Source organism: Lissotriton helveticus, chromosome 3_1 (genome assembly GCF_964261635.1).
Source record: "Lissotriton helveticus chromosome 3_1, aLisHel1.1, whole genome shotgun sequence".
In the NCBI taxonomy this organism is placed as follows: domain Eukaryota; kingdom Metazoa; phylum Chordata; class Amphibia; order Caudata; family Salamandridae; genus Lissotriton; species Lissotriton helveticus.
Window position 1 is genome coordinate 450,076,063 of NC_136061.1, and position 12,799 is coordinate 450,088,861.

The 12,799-nt window shown below is 39.3% G+C and overlaps 1 protein-coding gene across 1 annotated transcript in view; it reads left to right on the forward strand.

Annotated features, from left to right (window-relative positions):
* The first annotated feature begins 347 nt into the window (after positions 1–347).
* Positions 348–12,799, forward strand: part of LOC144824585 (gamma-crystallin D-like) — a 42,893-nt gene continuing 30,441 nt past the window's right edge. Inside the window, exons 1-2 of the mRNA XM_078683637.1 lie at positions 348–356; positions 3,538–3,780. Of these exons, the coding sequence (XP_078539763.1) occupies positions 348–356; positions 3,538–3,780 (252 nt within the window). The remainder of the gene's footprint in view (positions 357–3,537; positions 3,781–12,799) is intronic.

Sequence of the window (12,799 nt, forward strand, 5' to 3'; positions counted from 1 at the left end):
GACTGGTTTAAAAAAGAGAAGAATCTACACTCTCTAAAAATCTAGTACGGTTTGTGCCAAGGACAGGCCCATGACAGTCAAGCGACTCGCATTTTCTATGTCTGATCAGAATTGGCAGGCTGGCACATTCAGGATTTTTATTCAGACCAGCAATAAAAATGCCAGCCAGAGTGCGCTGCGCAGATTACCCATCAGCAGCTACAATAGAGCTGGAAACTGATGAGAGGTGGCGAACTCAGAAAGAAAAGACCTCTTTTGTTTAAATTATTCAGATGCAGCCTGGGTGGCATGTATAAGTCTGGAACGCAGTTTAGCAGAGTTAAGTACTGGCATGCAGCGATTCAAACATGGGAAAGGTAAGTTTAATACAGGAAGTCTGGGTCAACAGATCTTAATTCAAAATAAGTTCACGCCTGCATGACGAGAACTGCAACCCTAGTGCGTGGCGTTTTTATCGTCTTGCAGGTAGTTATCAAAAAGGCAGCGTATATATTCTGACCTTTTTGTTGAACATGCTCTGTCCGTTGAAATTACATTTGGTATTAATTGACAGTGCGGAAGTTTGTGGTATTTAGGAATTTAATCGAGGCAAAAGAGTTGCGATTACGATATGTATATATCGTGTCTGATTTCCCGAGGGCACGACACCTGATTACACTCACACAAAGCTGAAATTTAGTCGCTTAGTCCCGGTTATTAATACTTCTTCGTTTGAAGGTAAGTGACTCAAACAACTCGGTTAGAATACTTGGGTCCTGGCTCGAGGGCATGGGAGGTTCACCTGAAATACCTCCAAGAAGTGTTCATGTCAGCTGACCTCCTTCTGTCTGACAATACTTTCACCTATTTAGGGTCACTTTCCAGGGCAAAAAGTGTTGGCTACATCCCACAACTTTTTCACTTTTTGATGGAAAATATGTTATTTAGAAATATTGTACATGAGTTGCAGTTTCTTACTTGGGTCAATTCAAAATAATGTTGTGCAATGTTATTTCATTCAAGACTGGAAGTGCGCCTTTATTTGAATCCCTAGTAATTTTCCATAGAACGTTTAATTCTATTCCTCAAATAAGAAAATTCGGTGAGCAGTAGACCTTTTTACTTGAGTTCGATATAATGTAAGCAACTTCTTCAGAATATATGTGGGAAAAATATGGTATGACGTAAACATAATGTTCAAAATATCGTTTTTAAAAATATGGTTTCATGTGGTGTAGATTTTTATTAACTAACTACAATGGGACGATATTTTTGGAAACAATACTCAAGAAACACATAATTATTTTGTCGATCACTGACAGAATATCAGAATCAAAAATATTGCGTGGACAGAATACCGAGTCAAAAATATCGATGACCAAAATGTTGAGAAGGTAAGTGCAGATAGGAAAGTATAGATTTACTATTCCAAACTCCACGTACCTTGACGATATATATATCATCAAGGTACATATACGTGGCGTTATATATATAGTAAAACTTTGGTTACCTATAGAAACTTACCTTCACTGTATTTTTGTCCTCGATATTCCTGACACAATATTTTTTCCCACTGTGTTTCCTATACTCTGTCTAACCACCAATGACTTTACTTTGCTCCTCACCAATTTCCTTTGTTCAAACAAACACACTATTTAGATTCTTCAACTGCAGTGACATTTTATTAATAGAATTCAGATTCTGCAGCCCACAATCTACTGTCCCTCCAGATGCAGTTGACATTTATAGGAGTGAATAAATTTTTAACACAGCTTTTTAAAATTTGCTTTGATGCATAATCTGATATTGTACTTTATTTTACCACAGAGACGGATCTAAAAGAAACACAGGAGTCATGACTTTCTCTCTCATAGAACATTTAGGAAGTCTCGACATTAGCAATGAGCCCAGTGATGAGCCCAGTGCTCTGGATAGAGAGAGTTGAGGACAATATCCCTAGTTCCACTGACTGGTCACCCTGTGTGCTCATTTACTGGAGCTGCAAGAACACAAATTGTCAATTAAAGCTTTTTAAATTGAGTATTATGGTCTCATGTATTTTAGTGTGTAAAAAAAATCTAGATATGCCATTGTTTTTGTTTATGGGTTTTGCACGAGTGCTTGTCAGGCTATACAAGTTAGGATTGTGACAATGAGATCATAAATAGGTGGTAATTTACAATTGCTGGAATGATGGAAATCCTGCTTTGAAACTGGTGGTGTACATGCCAATTAATTACCCCTAAGATCTGGGTTGTATGTAAGGGGGTAGTTTTACTAACATTAAGCACCAGGTTTGCATCACAATAGTTTATAAAATGTTTTTTTTTGGTGGGGGGTTGCTTTCCAGAGCAAAACTTTATTTGCACTAGAAAGTAGCTTTGCATCAAAGGATTCTACCATTGGTGCATGGGTATTCCCATGCAAATAACTAACATTTGTAGATAAGACATTGCGTCAAAGAAACCCTATTGATGATTGTGACAGCAAAGGCCTAGTTATTCCAATCAATGGGGTTTGCTTAACTGCAAGACTTGAGATTCATTAATAAGACTAGAAACAGGTCGCTATAGTTCTTCTCCCCCGCCCCCCCCCCCACCTTGACAACTGCAAGCTCACTAATATTGCTGATCTGAACTGCTTACCTAACGGTATTGGAAGACTGACCATACTCTAATTTCAACACTGTGTGGTAAAATAGATTAACCTTGTAATCTCTAATCTCAGGATGTGTCACTGAAAGGTGTCTGGCCATGGGATTCTATCCTCCACTCAGTTTGCTGGCTGGGCATGTCTCTTCACATGCAAGATTCGTTCTGCTCTTTCATAGGTTCTCTTTGCAGTCTTCCAAAGGCTCTTTTGTGATACAGCCATATTCCCCTGTGGTTTACTGCTTCAGTTCTTAGTATCTGTAGCCTCCTACTGGAAAAGTAGTGGCTTCACTGCCTCAAATATTCTTCATACAATTCCTTATTTCCCTTATGGTCTAATAGTATCAGGTGGTTTCTTGAGTGATTATGATTGCTCAGTATATCACTATAAACCCCAATCTCACTTTTAAAGTCTCTTTGGTTCAGTGCTAGTAACACCTACACCACATATATAATGCACAGTGAGTGGAATGACCCTCATAAAGTAAGAGTATGCTTCTGGCATGGGAGAACCATCTTGCAGAAAACATTTTATAAAGGTCCCCAATATGTAAAATCTTACAGCACACATAAAATGCATAGTTTTCATAACTATGCCAGATTGCACAATACCATAGTACTTCACTAGATGTCTATTAAAACATTCCTTTTGAATCGCACTGCTAACATTTTATAGTTGTTGTGTTGCTAATAATTGTTCCCTGTTTAAGAGGAAAGCTTTACATGACCACTTTTTTTTAATACTTCTATGTGCTAGTAATGATGTAGGCAGTTGTGGTGCAAAACAACATTTGCTTTTCAAAATTAGAATTAGAATGCTTAGCCCATACAAGTTTTATCTGCCCAACCAATCTCATCAGAAATGATTGAACTCACCATACATCTAACAATATTTTTCACTCTACAGATAATCTTCTATGAGGACAAGAACTTCCAAGGTCGCTCTTATGAGTGCATCTCAGATGCTTCCGATCTCCACCCATACTTCAGCCGATGCAACTCCATCCAAGTTGAAAATGGCACCTGGATGATCTATGAACGTCAAAACTACTCTGGACTCCAGTACTACCTGAGAAGGGGGAAATACCCTGAGTTCCAGCAATGGATGGGTTTGAATGACTCCATCAGATCATGTTGCTTGATCTCACCAGTAAGTTCTTTCATAGCAATTGGAATCAGATTTTCTATTTCTAATATTCACTTGGTGTGAGTGTTAGGAAGGAGGTAGAAAAAAGGGAATGGTAATATTTTATTCAATACATTTAAAGTCTCTTTTTGCCAACCTAGCATCTCAGGGATGGAATTATTCCAGAATTGACCCTTAAAGCTATCTGAGGGGTAGTTTTGGAGATGGATCCGATGCTGGAGATCACAGAGTCCACATTAGGACTATTTTCACATGGGTGTAGAAGGATCTAGACCGGAGTGTAAATTTGTTTGCAACATTTCTACCTTGAGGTCTCCTAATATTCTAATGCAAACATATAAAGGCTATAATGTATCTTTAGTAGCTATATTTTTTAAGTTCAAAATAGTTTTTATTAAAGTAATTTAAGACAAAATAAGCACAATAGATCTGAGAAATGCTACATAAGATCGAGCATTAATACAATAAAATAAAAAGAGAGGAGAGAAGGAGAAAGAAGAAGAAAAAAAACATCTGAAATTAGGTAATAAACTGTAAGCATGACTGAGAAGTATCAAATGTATACCAATAAACCATTCAGGAAATTGAAAACAATAATATGAAATATACAATTTATAAAATGCAGAAGCAGAATATGAGACATGTAGCATATGGAGCAATATGGAGCAAGCAAGAGGCGTTCAAGGAGGTTTGGGAACCTCCTGCTGCAAGGGAGATAATGGCAAAGAGCTTCTAGCGCTATCATTAAACAGGGAGGTAATAGGATCCCACAGTTCCTTTCTTTTTGTCACCAGGGTCAGTGGGTAAACAAAGGTCGTATCTAATCTGTGGTTATAGCAGACAGCATACCACCAAGCCTGATAAGATAATTTGGTGAAGTCTTTCCAATTATTGGTGATTTGTTGGAAAGCTACTGCTAGCAATAGATCAATTATCCTTGTATGCAATGTGCACTGACTCCAAATAGGAGATTCGCTCCCCAAGAAAATACGTGAAACAGAAAAGAGATGTGTGGAATTTCCTTTTTTATTTATCTGGGACCATACCTGCATCCAAAAAGTGCGGACTAGGGGGCAATCAAAAAGCATGTGGAAAAGGTCTGCATGTGGCGCTGAACAGGACCAACATAAATCTGTGGAGTCTGGAAACTGTTTGCTGAGAGTGAGTGGTGAGAGTAATAAGCGATTATAAATAAAAAATAGTGTCTGAGTTGCATTAGCAGCTCTAGACAATTTGCGCAACTTCAACCACATTTTATCCCAAATATCAATGGGCCAGGAGACATGGAAGTCTTCCTCCCACTTATCCTCCGTCCTAGTTTTAATACGGGACGAAGAAGAAGTCAAAAGAAAAGCATACATTTTGGAAGCTCTGGTTTTTTGAGGAGTAGAGAGTATAATAAAGGCATACTGGAAGGTTCTGGATAAACAAGAGAAGGAGAAGCAAGGTATGCAGCATGAGCATCTTGAAGAGCAGTGATTAACAGGGCATATTTAGTACGAAAAGAAGGGAAGGAGGAAAATTAAAGGAAGAGACAGCTGATGAAAAGGAAAGGAATTGACCTTGATGATATAATTGATGTACACATATGAGACCATGAGATCTCCTTGCCTTCCAAAAGATGGTTCTATTATTAATTAGGATAGAGATATTATGCCAAATAGGTTGCTCGAAAAAGGATGAGATAGGCAAACTGGGGAGAATCTTGGAAGTATGCTTGAGAATAGGGGTAGATATAAATTGTGGTTTTCGAGAAAACATAAGATATTCTTTAAAAGAAAAAGGAAAGATGAAAGAACGCTCTAGGTCCAACCAAAGCGGAGACGAGGAGGAAGAATCCAAAATCCACCTAGACACTTGATGTAACAGGAAAGAATTATGGTATAAAAAGAAGTTAGGAAAATTCACCCCACCCTCCGACTTAGGACGCAGCAGTTTAGTCAAGGACATGCAAGACTTTTTGTGACCCCATAAAAAGGTAGAGCGAATAGAATTAATTTTCTTAAAATATTTTGAGGGAATAGAAAATGGGATGTTGTAGATGGTAAAGAGAACGATATGAGAGAGCATCATCTTGATTGTATCCAATCTCCCCACCAGGACAGATAAAGAGGATGCCATTAGGAGGTAAGGGAAGTAAATTTTTGAATACAATCATCTAAACATCGAGCAACCGTTCCCGTAAGAGATGCCGTGAAATTAAGTCCCAAATATTTAATAGACTCGACATTCCACGAAAAGCCCGAAGCAGAGAAATCATTTTTAAGAGTAAATTTCGTGAGGGGTAAAATCTCGCACTTGTCCCTGTTTAATTTGTATCCGGATACGTGAGCAAAGGAGTCCACCTCAGTTAAGAATGCAGGAAGGGAAAAACTGGGTTGGGATAAAAACAACAGGACATCATCAGCGTATGCAGCCATCTTGATGTTAGATTGCTGGAAGGTGAAACCATGGATGTCATTGTTTTGGCGAATTCTTAGTAGGAAAGGCTCTAGGGCAAGGTCAAACAAGAAAGGGGAGAGAGGGCATCCTTGCCTGACTCCTCTTTTAAGAGAAAAGTAAGAGGATAAGCCACCATTTGCCGAAATGGCCGCCCTCGGGTGAGAATATAAGAGTGAAATCAATGTGGATATTTTTGGAGCAAAGCCAAATCATTTCAGGGTCTGAAAAAGATACAGCCATTCGACTCTATCGAAAGCTTTCTCAGCATCAAGAGCAATGGCTGCAATAGAAGAAGATGAATGCGAGGTTTTAGAGAGGATATCAAAGAACAATCTAGTATTGTCTGCAAGAAATCTGCCTTTAACAAAACCAAACTGCTCCTTGCCTAGAAGCTCGGGTAAATGGGTTTCCAAATGTAAGGCCAGCGCTTTCGAGAAGATTTTATAATCAATATTCACCAGAGATATTGGACGATCGTTTTTACAATGCTGCGGGTCCTTACCTGGCTAGGGAAGAATACAAATAAGAGCATCAGAAAAAGTACCAGAGGCTGAACCGGAAGCGAGAAAAGTAGAAATCAGAATATGTAGTTTGGGAATAAGCAATTTGGAAAAGTGAGAGAAGAATTCAACTGTGAAACGATCTGGGCCCGGGCCTTTCCCATGTTTCAAAGTTTGCAATGCCCGAGAGAGCTCTGTTTGTGTTATATTCGTTTCTAATGGGGAAAGATCTGGGGGCGAAATGAAAGGAGATTGAATCTTAGAGAGGAACTGAGAGATAGAATCTTCAGAAGCAGGTGATTCAGAGGAATAGAGCGACTCATAAAAGGGATGAAACTCCTGCAAGATGTTGTTGTCCTTATGTTTAAGTGAACCGTCCCTACCATTGATGGTATCTATGTTGACCCGGTTTTGTTTAGCTTTTAAGTTTTTAGCCAACAATTTCTCAGCTCTATTTTGACCACCGTAGAATTTGGAACTAGACTTTAGCAAAAAATTAGAAGCGTTGTTCGTGGTATCTTTATTAAATTTAAATTTGGTGGCAATAAGTTCACTCAAACATTCTTTGGATTTTGAAGTATAATATGCGTGTTCTAAATGTTTAATTTTGGAAAAGAGATCTTTGGTGACTTGCTGCGCTATCTTTCGTTTACGAGAGACGTATTGAATAATAAAATCTCTAGCTGAAGCTTTAAAAGCGTCCCATACTACCGGAAATTGAATCTCGTCAGATTGATTCAGCAGGAAGTATTCATGAAAAAAAGAAGTAAAAGAAGAGATAAAAGCAGGATCGAGGAGGAGAATAATTGTTAAAGCGCCACTTCTTAGCGGAGGTTGGTTTACAGAGAACATCCAAAGATATGGAAACTGACGCGTGATCAGAAATTAAAATGGATCCAATATCGGAAGAAATGAGGGATTGGGAGAGATGAGGAGAAACAAAAAAACAATCCAGTCTTGATTGAGTGTGATGAGGTGGGGAAAAGAAGGAATATTCTCGTAAAGAAGGTTTGCGTAGTCTCCAGGTATCAATAAGTTTATATTGATGAATGAGTTGCGTGAAAGATTTGTGTGACTTATGTGGAATATAAGCAGTGGATGACTGTCTGTCTAGGAATGGGTCAAGAACCTTGTTACAGTCCCCCACTAGAATGAAATTGTCAGTATAATGTTGTGTGATATGTGGGGCCAAGGAAGACCAGAAAGAGGCATCGTCAGTCACTGGGGCATAAATGTTTAATATGGATATAGGAACCTTATCCAAGGTAAAGTTCACAAAGACCCATCTACCTAATTGATCATTGCTGCTTGTGACAAATTTGACAGGAAGAGACTTATGAAACAATATCACGACACCATTGCGCTTGCCATCACCCAGGGAAAAGTAAACCTCCCCCACCCAATCTCTTTATAATTTACTAGACTCCTTAGCAGAAAGATGAGATTCCTGTATACAAGCTATATCAGCGTTAAGTTTAGCAAGGTGGGATAATACTCTTTGCCGTTTAATTGGGGAATGAAGACCTCTAACGTTCCAGGAAACAATTGTCAGAGGCATACAGTAACATTAAGGACACTGATCATTAAAATCCAGTCATGAATTACATACAGAAAAAATGAAAAGGTCATGCACATGTGAAATAGAGAAGAAACCATTCTAAGAAAACTAAGAAAAAAGAAGAGTAATAGTACACCATGAACCAGTTATGAAAAGGGGTTGCCAAGTAAGGAAAAGAAAACAGATGTCTCAGAGAAAATACAGAAAGAAAACAGAAATAGAACAGGAGGTAGGAAAAAAAACCAATTGATAAGTCCAACTGAACTGAGCAAGAAAGAGGGCAAAGAAGAAGGTGCAAGGGTATATGAAACCAGAAAGCGAAACAAATGGCAAAAAACACTAGGAAAAAGGGAAAGACAAAAAACTTACATAACATCTGGAACAAACAAAGGGTGGGAGGGTGAAGGCCACGTGGACAATGGCGCGACCATAGCTCAAAAGGGAAGACGAAGGAAGGGATTGGACCCGACGAACCTCAAAAACATAAGGAATGAGCTTGACGAGCGGGAAAAGGATCTGTGTGAGAAAAAAGGATGGTAAGATTAAACTGAACAATAATTAATATAACATGTTATATATACTGTAAAACATAAGCAACCATCATATATAGTAACTACGGAACAAAGAAGCAAAACCGCTGCATTGACCATAAAATTATTTAGAACCTGAAGCAGAAGCGGTATCCATCGTATCATTAGAATGCGAGTAGAGAAAACTTTTCAACTTCAGTGGGTCATCATACGTGGTGGTCTTATTATTGATAGTCACTTTAAAAAGGCAAGGGTGAAACAACCCATATTGTGCTCCCAAGGAACGCAGTTGCTGTCGAAGAGACAAGAACTCCTTACGTCGATCTGCTGTTGATTTAGCATAATCCTGTGAAAAGAATAAAGGATGACCAGACCATATGATACGATTCATGGCTCTCGCTGCAAATAGGACTGTGAGTAAGTCAGTGTACTCGAGGAAATACATGATGACCCCTCTCGGTTTCCTCGCGGTTGCAGCAGAAGACGCGCCTCTAATTGATCCTAGACGATGTGCCCTTTGGATATTGAGATTAGTACCTTCTGGCAGATGAAGGAGTTTTGGCAAGAAGGATTTAAAGTAGGCGATGGGATCAGATCCCTCCAAACCTTCCTCAAGGCCGTAAAGGCGTAGGTTATTCCGCCTACTCCTATTTTCCAAATTTTCGATCTGCTTATGTAAAAGCGAAACTTGTGAACACACTGGGTCAACTTTGGAAACAGAGGACTCCAATGAGGCAACATTATGCTCGAGCCCAGTGATCCATTCATCCACAGAGAGCCATTTGTCAGAAAGTTGTTGGAGTGTAGATTTGGTCTCTTCGATAAAGGGATGCAAAGCCCTTATTTCATCTAATAATAAGTCAATTGTAGTGGATGAAGACGTCTGTGAAGAAGGTGAAGGAGGATCTTTCTTTAATATTTTGATTAAATGTGCCTTTTTTGGTGGCAGGCGTTGATGAAGCTGAGGATGCCGAACCCTTTGAGGATGAGGCATCAGGTAAGTCCTCCATCTCTAAACTCTGATAATGGGAGCCTGTATGAACTAAGAAATTCTTAGCTGTGGTGGAAGGTTTGCGTAGGTCCTTAGTTAGTTTCCCCATACAAAAAGTGTAAAAGTCAAAAGTATAAGATATGTGGAAACAAATCAACGTTATTTGACTAAAAAGAGCAGAAACATACAATATACAAGGAAGGTAATGAAGGTCTCTGAACTTACTTAAGAAAAATGGACCAACAAGCCTAATAGTACAGAGCCCCAAAATGCAAAATACGTAAATGCAAGGTTATGTGGAATCAAGTCTGAAAGAGACAAGCATGAAGCAAAGGTAAGTACATTCAACAAAGCCAGTGGCTTATCAAATCATGCTGGCATCATAACTGCATATAACATGAATAAAGTAGAACATGAGCCCAGATCCTATAAGCATGCAGTAACATAAAGCCTGTAATATTTGCAGCAACTGAGGACCCTGAGCTCACAAAAACCCATTTTACAAGCACCAGTAAGATCCAACATGAGCAGAAGAATCAGTAACTAGAGCTTTTAAAATTGTACAAAGCAACAGCAAAAAGCATAACGTCGATTAAGTAGCAAGCACAAGGGAAGAAAATCAAAACACCCCACTCGAATCCCTTGTGGAGAAAAAGATGCATGCGAGGTTAATAATACCAAATGAAGCTGTTCAAATTCTAGTCAGAGATAATGAGGCAGTTCGTTACATACAGCTGACAAAATGGCGGCATTCCGATATGAAGAGTAAGTATTGTAGTAAAGGCACAATGAAGTAACATCCCACGCAGAGATGTGCAGAGGTTGCAAAAGTTCAAGAAAAACGAGCCTCCATAAGCACTGCGGCCATAGCAAGTAAAGCCGCACAGGATCAAAGAAGAGACCGCTAGGAGACTCGCTCCGTCAGCGGTAGTTATAAAATGACGTCCATGAACTCGGTAATGCCACAAACACTCACTTGCGAATTGAAGAGCAATTATGCTCAGCAAGGTCCCAAGTCTGAAGCAAAAGGCAGCAGGAGACCTTCCAACACCATGCCCTCGGTTTGCATGTGGCTTCTGCAGCAGGGACAGGAACGTCGGGCCGGTTTTCCTCCCCGTCCTCCGGAGAGCTACGAAACCGCGGCCATCACCATCGGGCATAAGCCACGCACCCCCCTTTAGTAGCTATATGCTTTGGTACTTAGATATGTTGAAAAGCACACATTTTACTGGTGCTCAGATTTTTAACGCTGGCTTTCATTCTCCACCAGAGTTCAATTAAGTCTGTGTGTTTGATATGGAAAGACTGCTATCAGGATAATCTCATTTCATTTTCTTAGTGGGTACATTTCTCCACTAGGCCCTCAAATTCCTACGCAGAAGAGCTACAGCTAACCTTATGTGATTACCCGCTTCACTAGAGTTCGTAAATGTGGACACACTTTCTTGTTTAGAATGTTGTTTTTTAGAAGAAGCTCTCTACTATGGTTAACAAAATTATTTAAGTTTGATACTGACTTCTGAAAAGACCTTTTTTTCCTTCATGCTAGCAGAAAGTACGGTAGTGCCTCTAAGCAATGGGGCCATGTTTATAGAATAAAGCACACAAGAAAACCTTTGTACATAATGTTTTTGGAAACTCTTGTCTAGTTTAGTGTGATTAGTAATATCAAAGAGCTGATTGCATTTTATTAGAAAGGTGTGAGAATGTGGATTATTTTTTGGATGGGATTTGAGATTCAACAAGTAATAATGTCACAATTCAATACCAGGTCCAGTTAGGTCTTATTAATTTACACCTAAGCTCAACTCTTAGTAGCTGTAGCAAAGAGAAGACAGGCTTAGCTTAGGGGAAACACATAAAGCAATTATCAGCACCAAGAAAGTGTAAAATTAGAGCCACACAACACAATAAAGATCCTATTTAATGTATACACATAGAGTTAACTTTAATTAACAAACAGACACCAAAACAACAAAAATTGGATATAGGGAACCTGAGAAATGATTTTTAGAATCTTTACGTACAAGAAGTGCCTAAAAGCATAAACCTCCACTCACTGTTATCTGGCTGTGCTAGAACAGGTCCAAGTCAAAAGTTTAGGCCAGTCACAAGCTACTGACAGGCAGATACAGGAACCAGGTATGTCCCGGTGGAAGGGTTACCTTCTGACTTAGAAGATTTTCTGGAGAACAGTCATTGTTAACAGGTTGTTGGCAGGTGGGGGTGCAGGCTGGATCGAAAGAGCGGTTGGTGGGCACAATTCCCAGGCCATCCTGCCAGGACACTGTCACATTTCCAACAGCCCAAGGCTCTTTTGTTCCCTGTCCTGGGAGCCATTCACATCTCTTGCAGGGGGCCAGCAAGCTACCAGGTGATAGTTGGGGATTAACTCTGAAAAGCTATCAGAGGCTTGAGGCAGGGAAACAGTGACTTTATAAAATCACTATTTATGAAATAGCTAGACAAAATTAAATTTTAACATTAATTTGAATTTGTTTAAATCTAAAAAAATGAGTGTTTGAAGTATGTTTCTGGCTAGTGCCAATCTGAAGTTAGCTTTATTAAAGGCAATAAAGTAACCCAGTGATTTGTATGTGACAGCCAGTCTTAATACAATGAAAATGGGCTAGGGGCCTTTTTGACTGTAGGACATTTGAAAACATTGAATACATTTGTTCTACTTTTAAATACTAGGAACCCTGCCCTAGGGCTGGCACACCTTAATTTAGTTGTGACTTACTACCATTTAAAAAGAGGATTTAGGCCTGCTAAATGGATGATTTCTACAGGTGGAAACAGCAGTTTCAAAATTACCGAGTTGCACTGTTGTGGCATGTCTAGAGTCATGTTTTGCCTGGTCACTTCCGTGGTGGCACAGTAAGAGCTGCAGTCTACTATCGGCATTTCCTTTACAAGCTTGTACACAGGCTACCATATACTAGGGGCCTACAGGTGAGTTAAAGAGGTCATTATTAGATCTGCCAATTGTACATGTTTT